This window comes from Sesamum indicum, linkage group LG4, assembly GCF_026168435.1.
Source record: "Sesamum indicum cultivar Baizhima isolate 11 linkage group LG4, ASM2616843v1, whole genome shotgun sequence".
Classification (NCBI taxonomy): domain Eukaryota; kingdom Viridiplantae; phylum Streptophyta; class Magnoliopsida; order Lamiales; family Pedaliaceae; genus Sesamum; species Sesamum indicum.
Genome location: NC_142660.1, coordinates 11,246,023 through 11,263,642, shown reverse-complemented (window position 1 = coordinate 11,263,642; position 17,620 = coordinate 11,246,023). Strand labels below are relative to the sequence as shown.

At 44.7% G+C, this 17,620-nt stretch overlaps 5 protein-coding genes across 6 annotated transcripts; 3 read left to right on the top strand and 2 right to left on the bottom strand.

Moving 5' to 3' along the window:
* Window positions 1-2,949: 2,949 nt before the first annotated feature.
* Window positions 2,950-5,016, bottom strand: LOC105160234 (late embryogenesis abundant protein At5g17165). 2 transcript variants are annotated; one of them, XM_011077521.3, is made up of 2 exons: window positions 4,777-5,016; window positions 2,950-3,484 (listed from the first exon to the last, which is right to left on the bottom strand). In XM_011077521.3, exons 1-2 carry the CDS (start codon window positions 4,866-4,868, stop codon window positions 3,220-3,222), a joined length of 357 nt encoding a protein of 118 aa, XP_011075823.1. In that variant the 5' UTR covers window positions 4,869-5,016; the 3' UTR covers window positions 2,950-3,219. The 2 variants fall into 2 exon arrangements, with proteins under 2 accessions (XP_011075823.1, XP_011075821.1); XM_011077519.3 differs by having other exon boundaries at window positions 2,950-3,487; window positions 4,777-5,015.
* Window positions 5,017-6,159: 1,143 nt separating this feature from the next.
* ENH1 (rubredoxin family protein) lies at window positions 6,160-8,290 on the top strand. Its single transcript, XM_011077518.3, has 6 exons — window positions 6,160-6,487; window positions 6,578-6,796; window positions 6,876-7,042; window positions 7,530-7,611; window positions 7,697-7,765; window positions 8,013-8,290. The coding sequence occupies exons 1-6, from the start codon at window positions 6,398-6,400 to the stop codon at window positions 8,178-8,180; spliced, it is 795 nt and encodes a 264-aa protein (XP_011075820.1). The 5' UTR covers window positions 6,160-6,397; the 3' UTR covers window positions 8,181-8,290.
* A 197-nt stretch (window positions 8,291-8,487) lies between these two features.
* LOC148788459 (uncharacterized) lies at window positions 8,488-14,514 on the top strand. The gene is made up of 2 exons (XM_088879429.1): window positions 8,488-8,619; window positions 8,752-14,514. Exon 2 carries the CDS (start codon window positions 8,872-8,874, stop codon window positions 11,698-11,700), a length of 2,829 nt encoding a protein of 942 aa, XP_088735555.1. The 5' UTR covers window positions 8,488-8,619; window positions 8,752-8,871; the 3' UTR covers window positions 11,701-14,514.
* On the top strand, window positions 12,737-13,993 carry LOC148788460 (uncharacterized). The gene is made up of 2 exons (XM_088880094.1): window positions 12,737-13,447; window positions 13,556-13,993. The coding sequence occupies exons 1-2, from the start codon at window positions 12,737-12,739 to the stop codon at window positions 13,991-13,993; spliced, it is 1,149 nt and encodes a 382-aa protein (XP_088736220.1).
* A 1,179-nt stretch (window positions 14,515-15,693) lies between the features above and the next one.
* Window positions 15,694-17,620, bottom strand: LOC148788458 (uncharacterized). The gene is made up of 2 exons (XM_088880093.1): window positions 17,069-17,620; window positions 15,694-17,024 (listed from the first exon to the last, which is right to left on the bottom strand). Exons 1-2 carry the CDS (start codon window positions 17,618-17,620, stop codon window positions 15,696-15,698), a joined length of 1,881 nt encoding a protein of 626 aa, XP_088736219.1. The 3' UTR covers window positions 15,694-15,695.

Below are 17,620 nucleotides of genomic sequence, written 5' to 3'. Positions count from 1 at the left end.
ATGTCCAGCTTGATGACCATTGGGTCATTTCCCGATCCTGCTTTGTCCCCTGCATCCTGAGTGCCAAATATAATTTTCTGCTCTTGAGTTATACTTGCAATCTACCTATTTCTCATGGACCAGGCGCTCCTCTCCAACCTTTTCCTCGACCTTTTGGATTGGTCTACCTCGGTTCCTCCTGCAATAGTGTGGATTATGTCTTTCACAGGTGCATTTTCTCTAATTCGGGGATCCCGGGTGTTAAACTCCTTGTCCTGTCTTCTCTCCTGACTTCTAGATCTACTTCGGTTGTTTCTATCTCGGGAATTTTCAGCGACTTGATTTTTAAAGTATCCTTGACGTACTAGCCTCTCGATTTCATCCTTGAGTTGGTAGCATTCTTCCGTATCATGCCCCTTCTCGCGGTGGAATATGCAGTACTTGTTGGAATACTTCTTGGCAGGAGTGAACCTCGTGTGTTTTGGCCATTTTAAAACATCATTTTTCTCGACCATCATTAGCACCTTGGCTCTCATCATATTCAACGGGGTGTAGTTTTTGTACCTTTGCTGGTATGTCGGCTCCTTGCTTTGGTCGCGCCGGGGATTACGATCTGTTCGATCCATTCCTTTGTTGTCGCGTCTTGAATCTCTCCCGCGATCTGAGCCAATCCTCCATTCGCCATCCTTCATGGCGTTCATTTCTTCTTCGTCTATGTATTTTTGTGCCACGCTCATGAGTTACTCTACATCTGCCGGAGGGTCTCTGGCCAGTGCTGATGCGAATGGTCCTTTCCTTAACCCGTGGATGAGGATGCTGACCATCATGTCAATCCTCAAATCCTGTACTTCCAGTGTCTCGTTATTAAATCTGCCCATGAAACTTTTTAGTGTTTCGTTGTCGTGCTGGCGGATGGTAAAGAGATGGGTTGCGGATTGTTTCTGCTTCCGCTTGCTCGTGAAGTGGAAGGTGAACTTCTGCACCAACTGCTCATGCGATTCTATGCTCCTGGGTGGCAAATTGGTGAACCATTCTTGTGCTTTTCCTACCAAAGTAGTCACAAATAATTTTGCGTTAATAGGGCCTGATTGCCCATACAAATTCATTACCAGGTCGAAGGCGGTTAGATGTTCCTGCAGATCTTTGGTTCTGTCATATTTCGGCAAGTCAGGCATTCTGAAGTTCGGATTTACAACTTCCATAAGGATTTGGTTACTGAAGGGCGAGTTCCTATGTTGAGACACCATCTTGCCGCGTCTCTTCAGTTCGTCTATTTGTTTGCCTAAAATGGCGATATGCTTGGATACTCCCTCGACCTCCGCCCGAGATATAGCAGGTCCCCTTCTATGGCTCTTGTCTCGACTGCTCGACCCGACCTCTGATGGTGTGCGGTGGCTTTGCTCCGGATTTTTCTTGCTGGTCCCTTCGGACACTCTTTCGAAATCCTTTCCTCCGAATAGTTTCCTCTTTACGGCTTCCCTTTCGATAGGTGTGGTGGTCTTTCGCTCGTAAGCTACTTTGCTTTTCTTCCAGCCTCCTCCATCATTTGCTGCAGTTCTGACCTTGTCAATTGGATGGTTCTTTCCATGTTTCCCAAGTTTACATCGGCGATAGGAACGTTTTCTCCTGTATTTCTTTCCATGTTCACGATTTGAAGTGTGGTAGTTCCCACAGACGGCGCCAAACTGATCCTGGTCGAAAAAGAAGGTCGAAAGAAATTATGGCGATAGTCCAGGTATTCGAAATCGCGTGCTTCCTCGATAGGATCTGTCAACTGGACACAGAAGGGTTAGGACAGTCGGGGTCGTCCCCAACAAAAACACTCCGACACCCAAGTTAGAATCTCAAAATGATCGTTCGAAAATATCAAGTAATTAATCTCAAACTGATATAAATTGCACATTACCTGTCCATTATGTAAAACCCATATTTATAGATTGGCATCGGTCATATATGGTAGGCGCATGTGTCACGGATTAACTTTCCTTCTGTAAGCCGAGTATCTAGAGTGATCCATGCCAGCTGATAAGGTGGCACATTTGCTTCCTTAACTCAAGCCATTCTAGTCTCTTGCGATTTCTTTCCTTTCAAGTGCGGTCTAACATTTTTAACCTGACATTACTCTTTTACCCTTAGTGAGAGTCATACTGGTCCTAATGATAATTGTACCATTATCAAAGAGAATAAATCAGTAATCAAATAAAACCCACTTTCAGGATGAGACCCAATATTCACATTATTATTATTAGGACATTAGCCACTCATCCTTACAATTATGATTATTATTAGGACATTACCTACTCATCCTTACAATCATCATTTATTCATAAGTTACCACTTTAATTAGGTTGTCCGAGTCCTAGTGTTGGTCCACACCATTTCAGTACTCAACTGTATATATTTCCTATCATCATCGTCATCAGTAACAATAAATTAACCAGCTCCACATATCCCAACCTCATCTTATTCTACTGTTCATACATTTACTCTTTTATCTTTATTTATTAGTTGAATCAAAATTTCAGCTCTCGCTCTCAAACACTGATAGAAAAGAAGATGGACGGACCTGTTTCTACACCTTTCATTGGTCAGCCTACAACACAATTTGGAGAATGGATAATGTAAAAAATATACACATCATATATCCATCTCATCATCATCATCAAATTCATGGAAAACTCAAAGTTTTCATATATACCACCGCCACCGCCACCGCAACCGCCCGCGCCGGCATGATTATATTTTGGATCAGGATGGATGCTGATAGTTTTCATTTTTTGGACTGGGATGTGATATCAACAGATGTTACTGACGTAATCAATCATGCATAAGAAACTCCCTACCTAGCATTTTTAATTCCTTCAACTTAAAATAAAAAATACTTCCAATTCTTAGAGGAAAAACAGTTAGAAAGTTGTAAAAAGAAGTGGTATAAGAAGCAAGACATCTCAAGGATAAGAAGACAGATGATAAAGGTTGTCCCCAAGGACACAAGAAAGAAGAAAAATAACAAAATGTATCCGTACATCATATGCAAGGCATCCAACCACATCATCATTTAACAAAGCAACTTCTTCCCCCCTCACAAAACTTACATATGATCATTAATTAATAATAATGATGATTGTTATTCTACTCCTCTAACTCTTTATTTATATCATAAAGACACCACACCACACTTATTTATAGAAATTAGGGGGGGCACAGAGTGGATGTAGCTCTCTCTCTCTCTCTCAAGAGTCAAGGCTCAACTGGTGGCTTGTCCAAGTCCTCCAGAGGGCGGAAGAAGGCTTTCTCCTCCAGCACCGACTCCGCCCTACCACTATCACTACCATTAGCATGCACGCTTGCACCAGGCTTATCTTCACTTGCAGGACCGAACACCCCGGTCTGCGGGTGAGGAGCCCAGTACTCCTCAGGCTGTGCTGGGATTACATGGTCCGGGACCACAGTTGGGTTGATGTTGTCCTCCGGGTTCTTGTCGTAGGCGGAAACGTGTACACTCCTGCTGCATATGCGGATCATTGTATATATTAGTATGACTAATAACTTCAACACAAGATTTACAGATATTTGTAAAACAAAAAACAAGCTAAAGGGCCAAGACATAATTGTACATACCCAGCCTATGGTCTGATTAAACAAGATATTTCCTGCTTTTTGGATATTTACGCATACACACGCTAGAAACATCAACATTATTTACATAAAGTCAGTCATTTTTAACATAAATGGCATTACATAAACTATCGTTATTTTTTACTGTCAAGGACAATTTGAAGATATGGTGTCTGTAACTGGCACAAGAAAGATATATTGTCATGCGTCCGAGTGAGCTATTCGTCACATGATAAAAAATACACGCCTACACCAACACCAACACCAAAACCAACAAAATAGAGAAGCCAAGCCCAGGCAAGGCATACGTATACGTTGAGTGTGACATGCTTTTCCAAGTTGCTTGATGGGGGTCCCAACACACGCACACCAAACTTGCCTTTCTACTATCTCCAGTTCATCTAATTCTTGCTTATCATCTAATTTGCCCAATTGCTATTTTGTTGCCTCCCCAACATCTCTTGCTCTCTCTCTCTCTCTCTCTGTTTAGTGTGTATCAAAAGCAAACCCACCTACTACACTATTACTGATTTGTAGCACCCATAATTATCAAATTAACATGAATTGAAAACAAAGTTAGTTGGAAAATTAGATGCCCTAATGAAAATAGTAACAAATTATCAGCACTTGCTCCATCCAAAAGAATCTCCCAAATTGGGAGATGAGTATTTACAAGTGAAACGTCAATACCAAGAAATAAAGAGCTCAAAATTTCAGCAGCAACTGTTGGGATAGAAAAAGAAAAGAACAATTAGAATGAAGAATGACAGATATCGAGGATGAGGGAAAATTATTAGATCGACCATCAAACAAAAATATAATTCCCTGGACCACTCTACAAATACCCACAAAAAATCTCCCAAGTTAAGGCAATTCTTTGTTTTGGGATGGGAGGAGGGGGTGTTTGAGCAGAAACGAGTAATGATGATCAAAACCCCAGAAATGTGAAAAAACTAGAGCTTTAATCTGAAAAGCTGCAGTTGTTGGTTGAGTCAAAAAATGGTTAAATACAGCTTTTCCATCACAAAAAAACAAGATGGAAAACAGAAGAAAAGATTGGTATTCGTCCCTTAAAGAAGTCCAACTACTGTTAATGGTGTAGAACAAAGGTTGTAGGGAGGTAGGCAGGGATGTGTATTTTGTAGCAGCAGTGAGAGTAGAAATAGAGATAGATAATACCTGCTGAGAAGAAGAGGACGAGAGCGGATCTGCCCAACTAATCGTTTGCCCAAGCTCGCGAGACCACGACTCTGCGAATTAGCAGCTGCCATACAAATAATAATAAGTAATAGAATCTGGGCTTGTTTGGATTGGAGAAGAGAGTTGAGAGAGAAAGAATGCAAAAGTGTTGGGAGAGAGAGAGGGAAAAAGCAGGCAGGCCTCGTGGCGTGTGGTGTGGTGTGTAATAATATATCAGTAATAATGTACTCTACTCTACTGGACTACTACTCTACTACTGCTCAAGGAATGAAAGGTTGAGGGTGGGACCCATTTTAGGGTGAGGGAGATGGGGAATTTTGTGCTGTTTAGATTTGTGTCTTTTCATTTCTTGAAACATGATAAATCACATTTAATATATATTTTTATATTTTATCTACATATTTTTTAAATTTTTATATATAATATATATATAAATAATATAAAATCGACATAATTTGATAATAAATAATAATTTTTATTTTTAAAAAATACAATATTAAACATAAAATATTTATATATAAAAATATATATAATTATATATGATTTGATAATGAATAACGATTGTTTTTCTCTCAAATCCCAATATCAAACATATACTACTTATTTTAAAATATTTTAAATTACCACAAAACATAAATCCAAACATATCATCTATTTTCAACACGCACGTATTTATCTCTATTTTTTTTTATTTTAAAAAACAAAAAAAAAAAAACACTCAAACTACAAATCCAAACTATAAAAGTCTCTCTAGAGTCGGTGCGTGTTTGAAATCCCAAACCCAAAGCTGTCTCCCTTTTTGGCTTCCGTTACCTGATCTCGTACTACGGACTGCTCACTTCCGTCATAGTTAACGGAGGACTGAGTTTGTTTTTTGGCTCGTTATTAAGCTCAACATGTGAGACAAATATATAAATTAATTATTAATTAATTTAATTAAAATAATATTGTATTATCTAAATAACTAAACAATTATTATATAAAATAATATTTTGTTATTAATAAATATATATAATATTTTAATCAAATAACTATTATATTGATATTATTTTATTATATTAATAATGTCAAAAAAGGTACTTTCGTAGTCAAAACGCGTGTGGTTCAATTTCTGTACGGGAGTATTTTTTTAAACTTTATTTTATATCACAGGAGTAATCGATAATTTAATTTTCATAAAGAATTTTTTGAATATTTCTATTATTATTATAGTGTGAGTGGACTAGCGATTGCAGGAGAGGAGGAGCAGATTAGTGTGTTTTTGGGGTGTGAAAGAAAAGGAGTTGACTTATGAGTTAGTGGTTAGGTTGGGGTGGATATGAGAGTTTTGATGAATAGATGCATCATCATCCACATTTTTAAACCCTAATTACATAATTAATGGTGAACAAATCCTCCCAATTTCATTCTTGAATAATCGCTCACTCCCAATCCCAATTCCAGGGTGGATAATAAATATTACTAGTATTGAGGACCAATCATTATGTGTTTGTCATTCTTGTGGTGGTCATTGTGGTTGCGGCTCTGCCTCTCCTAACTCATCCTCAAATCCAATATTTGAGCCTTGTTCACACACACACAACTCCCATCAGCTACAGCTATGGCTATGGCTGCCCCATCCTCTTCCTGCACACCTGCTGCCTTCACCAGAAACCTCCCCAATTCTAATTGCCTAACTCCTCAGTTTCAGGTATCTCTCTACAACCCTTTTTCTTTAATTTCTTTTCACTAATCCATTTTCATTCTCTCTGCTTCATCTTTTGTCCATCATCATTAATAGAAAACCAGCTTCCAAGGGCTGTCGCTTCAAGATGCCAAAAGGGTTGCCTTCACTTCTTTGGTTGCTGAGATCAGTATCACCAGTGTTCCAAGTGTACCAAAAAGGGGTCTTCAGATCACAGCCAGAACTGCTGGTGCTGCAAAGAATATTGAGGTTGAAGTTGACAAGCCATTGGGCTTGACTTTGGGCCAAAAGCAAGGGGGTGGAGTTGTCATCACTGTAACTATTATACCACTATCTACTCTCTCACATACATTCTTATTCTTCTTCATCTTGAGAGTTTGAAATCTTGATTCAGGCTGTGGAAAGTGGCGGGAATGCTGCAAGAGCAGGGCTCAAGGCTGGGGACCAGGTACTCTACACCAGCAGTTTCTTTGGTGATGAACTTTGGCCAGCTGATAAGCTTGGCTTCACAAAAACTGCCATCCAGGCCAAGCCAGATTCTGTCTACTTTGTTGTTAGCAGGTCCATTTCTTGCATCTTAGACCCTTTTTTATATTTTTTGTCTTAAAGTTTCCAATCTTGATGCCATTAGCATTTTGTTTTTCCTGTCTTTGCTTTCACCTGTAGGAGTTAGGACATGGTTTAATGGTGATTGCACATGGATGTATGGTGTTAGCACTTGGAATATCTTTTTGGATGACAATAAGCTACATAGAACCGTTAACTTAATATCCAAAACATCCCAACCTAAGAGCACTTTCTGGTGATCAACACAAAACTTAACTCTAACTGCTGATGAGGACTATATCTCATTATTCTCCCGAAGATGGAGGCAGGCTCAGTAAAAAATAATGCTCATACAAGTATTCATCTGTGGACCAGAATGCTGTACATTTTAGCATAAATCCAACACCTACTAGACTTGGTTTTTTTTATCTTTTAGTTGAGCTTATTTAACGAATGCATAGAAATGAAAGGCTACTTGTATTCCGGTAAAAACTCAATGCAGAGGCGCAGAAGTGGATGTCAAAAAGCTACCCAAGCGTCCGGCTCCCCCTGCCTTTGGAAGAAAATTAACTGATGCGCAAAAGGCAAGGCCTGCTACTGTTTTACTGCTCGTTCTTTTGTGTATTCTATTTTTCTCCTCGATTCTCAGGGGGTTAAAACATTTTTCAGGCCCGTGCTACTCACATATGCCTTGATTGTGGATACATATACACCCTGCAGAAACCTTTTGATGAGCAAGTAAGATTATTTGGTCGCCTCAGCTACAAGTTTGATTGAATTTTACATATGAAAACTCCATCTCGTTTACTTTGATATATATATCCACTGGCAGCAAGTTGAAAAATGCCTTGATCATCACAGTTTCTCATGCTCTGAGATCTCCCAGTTTCTCATGCACATTCAATCTAGAAAGCATAAAACACACCAAGGTTGTCCTTGTTGTTAATATATATTTCTAACAAGCATTGTTGTTTATTTGTGGCAGGGGGATGAGTATGCGTGCCCGCAATGTAGAGCTCCAAAGAAGAGATTTGCAAAATATGATGTTAACACAGGGAAGGCCATTGGGGGAGGATTGCCCATTGGAGTCATCATTGGGCTTTTGGTTGGGGTTGGTGGAGTTGGAGCTTTGTTAGTTTATGGGCTTCAGTAGTAAAATCTTGTATATTCAGATTTGGGAGTTGGATGCAGATTTTTGGTATAAATTCACATATGTTGCCCAGATTTCAGTAAATTATAATATTTGAGGGATTGTTTGAACAAGGGTTTTCATTGAATAATGAAGAAAAAGGGCTAGTGTTATCATTTCCATACAAGTTTTTACATGATTTTGATGGGTATACACATGTTACCCTGCAGAAAAGACTAGATTAACCTTCATTAAGGGTATTTTAGTCATTACGCGATCAGGATCCGCGTGTTTTGTAGCGGGCGGGTCGCGGAGAACCCGACCCGGATCGCACAGACTGGCCGAAGACCCGGACAATGATAGCCGTTCGATCGGAACACACGCCGATAAGATACGGCCACGTGGCCCAGTACTTAACGTACAACTGTGTTCTATAAATAGACCCTGATACGCCATAAATGAGGTAACTGTTATGCATTAATTGAGATCTAACTTTGAGATCACATACATTTCACTCGATCAACCTAACTTGAGTGTCGGAGGGTCATTGTCGGGGACGTGCCCGACGAGCTCACGGTTCGTGTTTTATTCTCAGGGGATCCAAAATCTGTTTCGGAAGAATTAATCGACCCGCAGGGAGATTGTCTTAGGAGCTCGAATAATTCGACCCGGATCAGTTGGCGCCGTCTGTGGGAACATCTGAGAATTCTTTATCATGGAAGGTTTTTCGAGAAGAAATGCTGCGGAAGAGGAGACGCCCAGGAAGGGAACAGGTGCCACCATCCAAATCACTCCGGATGAGTTGCAGAGAATGATAGAGGAGGCAAGCCGAAAAGCAATTGTGGAATACGAGAGGAGGACAGCGACCCCCCTGGTCAAGGAAACTGCTAGAAGGCAGTTATTTGAAAATGTGGAACCAATAAGAGAGTCGAGGGTGCAAGGGGAACAAGAGCATCGCAACAAGCGACCGGCGTCGTCCGATGCAGGTTCTAGCAGCCACGGACGCGCGAAAAGAAGGGAGCCGGTGATATCCAGGGCCGAAGTAGAAAGTGTGGGCAAACAGATACACAGCCTGAATAAGCAGATCGACGAGTTGAAGAAGCGAGGGGAGATCGTCTCGCAGAACAAAAATTCCCCTTTCTGTAACGACATCCTGATTCAGACAGTCCAGCCAGGGTTCAGGGTCCCCGACCTGAGGAGATATGATGGGATGAGAGACCCTCAGGAGCATGTGGCCGCCTTTGAAATGGTAATGAACCTTTACGGACAATCAGCCCCAATTATGGCAAAATTATTTGCGACCACACTCACGGGGAAAGCGCAAGAGTGGTTCACGAATCTGCCTCGAGGAAGCATTGAATCCTACGAGCAGCTCGTGCAAAAGTTCAACTTCCATTTTGCGAGCAAGAAGAAGCAGAAGAGGTCCGCCACACATCTCTTCAACATCCGACAGAGAGAGGATGAAACGTTGAAAAATTTCATGGGTCAGTTCAACAATGAGACTCTGGAGGTGCAAGAGTTAAGGATTGATATGCTCGTGAGCATCCTCATTCACGGACTCAGGAAGAGCTCTTTCGCATCCGCCCTCGCACGAGATCCGCCCTTCGATGTCGAGCAGTTGATGGCGCTGGCACAGAAATATATTGACGAAGAGGAGATGAACGCGATGAAAGACTCGGAACGAAGGGAGCGAGAGTACATCCCTAGGCGACCTAAAGAGGGCAGGGGAGGAGGAAACGAAAAGCCTAAAATAGAGAAATGGAAGGAACCCAAGTACGTGCCGAAGTACCACAATTACACTCCTTTAGCTATGTCTCGGGAGAAGGCCCTGATGATGGTAGAGAATGCTGATGTGCTGAAATGGCCAAGACATACGAGATACACCCCCTCCAAGAAAACTTCTAACAAATACTGTCGTTTCCACCGAGAGAGGGGGCACAATACAGAGGAGTGCTATCAGCTGAAGGATGAGATCGAAAGGCTTGTTAGACAGGGGCATTTTCGAGATCGCGTACCCCCAAATTGTAAGATTGCCGGGGAAGGAAGGAGGAGCAGGTCGAGAAGCCGTGATCGCGATAGGAACCCGGGCCCATCAAAAACCGACAGGGCCCCGACAGGCGGGAATAACGCACCCACCAAGGGCGTATACACGATTGCGGGAGGACCGACCGCGGGAGATTCGAGCCGAACACGAAAGAGATACGCTCGAACGGCCGGATCAGTTCGAGAAAAGAAATTCGTGCTGAAAGTAGAGGACGAAGAGGCCATCTCATTCAACAGCTCGGACAGATTGGAGGAGGGTGGAGAACAGAACGACCCCATGGTCGTCAAGCTAGATATTGCGAACTTCACCGTTCACAAAGTGTTGATTGATAGTGGGAGCTCAGCGGACATCATCTTCAAAAATGTGGTAGATCGGATGGGGCTGGAGAACGCGAGGCTCGAACCCGTAAAGACCCCGTTAGTCGGCTTTGGGGGAAGCAAAGTGGCCTCGCTAGGGACGATTGAGCTGCCAGTGTCTATGGGAGAGGAGCCAAAAAGAAAAACTTTGATGGTCAAATTCTTGGTGGTAGATACTCCTTTCACATACAATGTCATACTGGGTCGGCCGGGACTGAACTCATTCCGGGCGGTCATCTCCACGTACCATATGAAGATGAAATTCCCCACTGAATATGGAATCGGGGAAGTGTCATGCGACCAAAAGGAGGCTCGGAAATGCTACAACTTGTCAATAAAAGGAGAGCCAAGGTCGAAAAAGCAGAAAGTCAGGGAGGACGCGGAGCCCCGACCGTACGAAGCCGAACACTTGAAGCCCAGTGAGGAATACAAGGCTATACAGCTCGCAACAGAGGATCCCAGCAAAACGACCCGGATAGGGTCCAGCATGAACGAGGGAGAGATGGCCATGATTGAATTCCTGCGGAAGAACGCGGACATGTTCGCATGGAGTCCATCGGATTTCACCGGGATTGACCCGGAGGTCATTGTACACCGATTGAATGTAGACCCGATGGCTCGACCTGTGCAGCAAAGGAAGAGGACTTTTAGTAGCGACAACAACGAAGCTATCAGGCAAGAGGTCGAAAAGCTGCTGAAAGCCGGATATGTATCAGAAGTCCAATACACGAATTGGCTTTCTAATGTAGTACTGGTCCCGAAATCTTCAGGAAAATGGCGAATGTGTGTAGATTTCACGGACCTGAACAAGGCCTGCCCGAAAGACCCGTACCCGCTACCTCGGATCGATAACATGGTGGATTCGACCGCGGGATTCGAACTCTTCTCGATGATGGATGCATACCAAGGATATCACCAGATCCAAATGGCTGAGGAGGATAGAGACAAAACTTCCTTCGTCACAGATAAGGGGATTTATTGCTACAACATGATGCCGTTCGGACTGAAGAACGCGGATGCGACCTACCAACGATTGGTTAATAAGATGTTCGGCGATCTGCTCGAAAAAACCATGGAGGTATATGTCGATGACATGCTGGTCAAGAGTAAGAGATCGCAGGACCACATCAAAGATCTCTCTTAGGCGTTCAGCATAATGAGGTCGCATGCAATGAAGCTCAACCCTGACAAGTGTACTTTCGGTGTGACCGGGGGAAAGTTTCTAGGGTATATGATCAGTGAACGAGGAATAGAGGCGAACCCAGAAAAGATCCAAGCCATTATGGGCCTGAGATCGCCGAGTTCAATCAAGGAGATGCAGAAGCTTACGGGAAAGATCGCATCTTTAAGCAGGTTCATATCGCGATCGGCAGACAGAGGCTTACCATTTTTCAAAGCCTTGAGGAAACCCAAGAGTTTCGCGTGGACTCCAGAATGCGAGCAGGCTTTGCAGGAACTAAAGGAGTATCTCACCAAGCCTCCGCTGCTTGCAAATCCTAAAGAAGGGGAAACATTATTTTTGTATCTTGGAGTGTCTAAGAACGCGGTCAGCTCCGTGTTGGTAAGAGAGAAAGCTAACAGCCAAAATCCAGTCTACTATGTCAGTAAAATGCTCCAGGGGGCGGAATCGCGATATTCAAAGATGGAAAAACTCGCCCTTGCATTAGTGGTGACTGCCCGAAAACTACGACCATATTTTCAGTCGCACAAGGTGGTGGTGCTGACGAACCACCCCCTTAAGCATGTGATGTCGCGGCCCGGAAGCCTCCGGAAGATTAATCAAGTGGGCGGTCGAATTGGGGCAGCATGATATTGAGTACCAACCCAGGACAGCCCAGAAGGCACAGGTGCTCGCCGATTTTATCACAGAGTTGTCCGACGACCCGAAGGAACCCGAAGCCTCCGATCACGCCTATTCAAAATGGATGTTGCATGTTGATGGGTCTTCTAACGCGAACAACGGATGAGCAGGCGTACTGATCCAAGGACCCAAGGGAGTCGAGATAGAAGTCGCAGCTCGCCTATCATTCCCGGTGACAAATAACGAGGCAGAATATGAGGCGCTGGTTTTGGGATTAGAGCTCGCATATGAGGCAGGCGCTCGAGATCTGGAAGTTTTTACCGACTCGCAGTTGATTGCTATGCAGATCGAAGGAGCGTACGAGACGAGAGAGAGAACGATGACACAGTATAAAGAGACTGTGCATCGATTGATGGGAAAATTCAGTAGATGCTCCATCCTGCAAGTTCCCCGAATAGAGAACGACAAAGCGGACGCCCTGTCAAAGTTTGGAGCTGCGATGGATGGAATTCGAGATCGCAAAATCACAGCCTTAATCCGCGAGCAGTCGGCCCTCGCGAGTAGAACAGAAGTCCAGGTCGTCTCAGAGGCAGGATCGTGGATGAACGAAATCGTAAGGTATCTCGAGGAGGGTACCCTGCCTAGCGATCCCATAGCGGCAAAAAGAGTCAAATTTCGAGCCGCTCGATTCACGTTGTTAGAGGATCAGCTATACAAAAGGACGGTGGACGGCCCTCTCTTGAAATGCTTGGATGAAGAGAGAGCCATGTACGTGATGCGCGAAATACATGAAGGAAGCTGTGGCAATCATTCAGGGGCGAGATCGCTAGCTCAGAAAGTGATGCGACAGGGGTATTTTTGGCCCACCCTATTCGAAGACTCAAAGAACTTGGTGAGGAAATGTGAAAGCTGCCAGAAGTATGCTTCCTTAATACATCAGCCCGCGACCCCAATGGAACCGATCAAGATAGCATGCCCGTTCGACCAGTGGGGAATCAACATCGTAGGACCCTTTCCACCCGCGCAAGCTCAGAAGAAGTTCATCATTGTGGCGGTCGAATATTTCTCCAAGTGGGTCGAAGCGGAAGCGGTAGCCAAAATATCTGAGAATGAAGTTATCAACTTCATTTGGAAGAACATCATATGCAGATTTGGTATACCCCGGATACTAATATCTGATAACGACACGTAGTTCTAGGGCAGGAAGATCACGGAATGGTGCAAGGAGCTAAAGATCGCACAGCACTTCATGGCAGTTGCGAACCCTCAGGCGAACAGACAGTCCGAGGTGACGAACCGGACGATCTTGCAACACTTGAAGACGCGCCTCGAGAGCAAGGGATCGTGGGTTGACGAACTGCCCGGGGTCCTGTGGGCTTACCGCACAACACCACGAACCGCCACAGGCGAGACCCCTTTCTGCCTAGTGTATGGGACCGAAGCCATCATTCCAGCTGAAATCGGGGAGGAATCGCAAAGAGTCATGCAGTACGAACCCGAGACGAATCGAACCAAACGAAGCTTTGACCTCACCATTATCGAAGAGAAGAGGGAGGCTGCATATGCCCGAATTTTACATCACAAGGGCCTAATGATGAAGAGCCACAATCGCAGAATTCGATCCCGCCAGTTGTAGGTGGGAGACCTCGTGCTGAAGAAAGTGGAGGCGTCAAAACATGTGGGAAAGCTGGAGCCGCTATGGGAGGGCCCCTACAAGGTGGTCGAGATCAGAAAGAAGGGCACATATAGATTGCAAGACATGCAGGGTCGCGATTTACCACGCCCTTGGAACATACAGAATTTGAAGAAGTTCTATGCTTGAAACAAGGAGCCTGTGAAAGGCCATCAACCGAGAGATCGAACAAGGAGCCTGTGAAAGACCATCAACCGAGAGATCGAACAAGGAGCCTGTGAAAGGCCATCAACCGAGGGATCGAACAAGGAGCCTGCGAAAGGCCATCAACTGGGGATCAAACAAGGAGCCTGTGAAAGGCCATCAAACGAACAGGTTGTATGCGAAGACTTCTAGCAGATTACCAATTGTATATTTCCAAGGTTAGGAAGGTTGTGTCCATGCTAAACATTGCGTTATTAAGCATTTGTACCCACTGTAATTTACCTAACGAGATTTATCAAATTTTCTTTGTTTCGTGCTTATATTCATGCGTACATCTTTACTATTATTCCCTACTTAAATCGTCCAAGAAAAACGCGAACTGAAAAAGACGCGTCCAATATGCGATCTGAAAAAGACGCACTCAAGAAAAACGCGAACTGAAAAAGACGCACTCAAGAAAAACGCGAACTGAAAAAGACGCGTCCAAAATGCAATCTGAAAAAGACGCACTCAAGAAAAACGCGAACTGAAAAAGACGCGTCCAAAATGCGATCTGAGAAAGACGCACTCAAGAAAAACGCGAACTGAAAAAGACGCGTCCAATATGCGATCTGAAAAAGACGCACTCAAGAAAAACGCGAACTGAAAAAGACGCGTCCAATATATGAACTGGAAAAGACGCATTAAAATCACACGCGAGCTGAAAAAGACGTATCCTGGACATATGTTCCAAGAAAGATGCAATGCGCAAATATAGCAAAATACGCGAGCTAACGAAAGTTCTTTTCTCATTTAACAAAATGTCATATACAGGGGTCATCAAAAATCCCACCCCGCCATCCTGTTTACAAAAAATGATGTTCTAAGAATCTCTAGGATTTACATTTTGATCAGTCAGCTCAAATCCTACCACAAAAATAGAAGAATCGGGATTGTTCAGGCATCAGCTTACGCCTCTAGCTCGTCCATTAGGACCATAAACTCGTCATCTTTCAGCTCAGGATCCGGAGGAAGAGGTTGGAGGTCGCCGTCAAGCGAGATGTCAAGTTTGCTGCGGTCAAAAGTCTCATGAAAGCCACCGAGCTTTTCGACTTGAGATAGGCAGGTCTCATAGCCCTTGGTGAATGAGTCCGCAGACTTGATCTCAAGAGCGGTCGTGAAGGTGTCGGTCTTCAAAAAATCACGAACCGCGGACATCCGGGAACTGGCCAAGGCTCGCTGATGTTCTTCAACCGGAATGCGACCGGCTTGGCCTTCCTCCATCGCACGCTTGTGGCCCTCCACGAGGCCGACCTCACGCCCGGTATCGAACGCCTCTTTCTTAGCCTCCGCCAGGGCCACCTCCTGTTCAGAACGGAGAATCTCCCTCTCTTTCTTGGCAACATCGAGCTCGGTTCGCAGCTTTTGCACCTCATCTCCCAAGGCCAGCAGATTATCCTCCTGCTTGCGTTCCGTCTCATCTCGCTCGGCCAGTTGAGACCTAAGATCCTGCACCTTCTGATCAGTCTGAATATAACTCCTCCGGTAGTGGGTGCATTTGAGGCTCAAGCTTCGGAGAAAGGTCGTGGCCTGCAAAATCGAATGCAATGAATGATAAAAAAGAAGGGAGATCGAAGGAAGCCAGCTGATGGAATACCTGGACCATGGAGTGAGCTGCGAACTCCTCAAGCCGAATGGGGCTATTCGTCACAAGCGCCCCTTGATCGCGAACGGAGACGAATGAGTTGTAGACTGCGAAAGTATCGCCTCCGGCTTCGCCATACAGCGACGAGCTCGACATGTCCTGCCATTCGGGAGGTGGCACGTTGCCTCGAAGAGCTGCCCGGCTATCCTCCCAACATGTGGCCAGCTGTGCCACCCTCAAGAATTTGTCCCGATCTTCCTCTACACTAGTCTTGTCTGCGGCTTCTTTAGCCATCCTGCTTAGCACGCTCGGGCTATGCGATTTGGAAGGAGGAGGGTGAGAGGCCTCAGCGAGCTCCTTCCCCTTGCCCTTATCGCTAGGCCCTAACTTGGACTTGGGCCCATGACCCTTCTTCGGTGAGGATCGCTTCCTTTTCTTAGATCGCTCCTCGAGTGGAGGACATTGGCTTCCTTGATCGGCCCCATGATCACCACTGGCCTCGTCTAGACCCAGTTCTAACTCCGAAGAGTTGTAGCCAAGATGACCACCATGGGCGGAAGGCGTATCCTCACTATCAATTGCAATGGGCTGTTGTCCGTCGGGAGTCGCGACCGCGAGCGCTTTTGAAGGAACCGAGGGAGGTGGGATCGAAGATAAATCTGGAGCACCAGCAGCCGCCTTGCCCTTCCCCTTCGGATCTGAAGAACTCGCGATCTCACCCCCCCCCTTCCTTGATTTGTTCTGGGCCGCGATCCTTCGCATAGCAGTGCGCGTGCTCATGATTATACTATCTGCAAACAGTGAGAGGTTAGCATATGCGAGCACTACAGCGATGAAAGCAAGCGAGACCAAAAGAAGAAAATCACCTAAGGACTCTTCGATGTGAAGGGACGCTGGAGAGAGCCCAGATAATTGCAAAACTTTCTCAGTGAGAAGCTTCTTGGGATCATACTTATAAGATGTTAGACTCCTTATTTGGTCACCCTCCAGCCCCCCTCCACTGATTTTTGGAAGGGGTTTATACTTAGTCCACTCGTTCTTAAAAGGCCAGACACCACTAGGAGATCGAAGGAAAATGTAGCGATCTAACCAAGCTCCTACATTCGACTTCAGGGCGCTCAAATACCCGCAATCGGGCTTGGCCGAAAGATAGAAAAAACCTCGACTACCAGACCTCTTCGAAGTGGTGAAGGAATACAAACTCCAAAATTGTCAAAATTGGGATCCAAACCTACAAATTGCATCATTACAATGAAAAGGACAATATGGGTGATAGAATTTGGGGAGAGCTGCATAGGGCATAACCCCAACTTATTCAAAATCGCGGCCACTGGAGGAGCCAGAGGAAATCGCAGCCCGGGATCGAGGTGCTTGATAGAAAAAGCAGTAAACCCCTCGGGAGGACGATGCATGCGATCGAAGGTAGCAGGGATGAGAACATCAAAATCGGAGGGGATGTGGTATTTTTCCCTAATCTTATTGACAGGCACCCTAACTTTGCTAACCACAGCCTCCCAAAGGTTTTTGGTGAGTCGATCCTGAAACTTGGCAAGGACCGAGGGCGCAGTCTGTTCATCCTTAAGTTTAGTGATAGGAAACTTCTTGTTCCTCTTGGGAGAGGTAGAATACGACCCATGTGAAGACCTAGATACCGACCTAGACCCAGACCCTGAGGACGAACCAGAACCGGACTCAGAAGAGGACCCTGAAGCAGATTCAGAATGAGATGAAGAAGACTCTGAACCAGATCGTGGCTTAGAGCCAGATCGCGACTTAGAATTCGAGCTAGAGCTGGAAGGCAT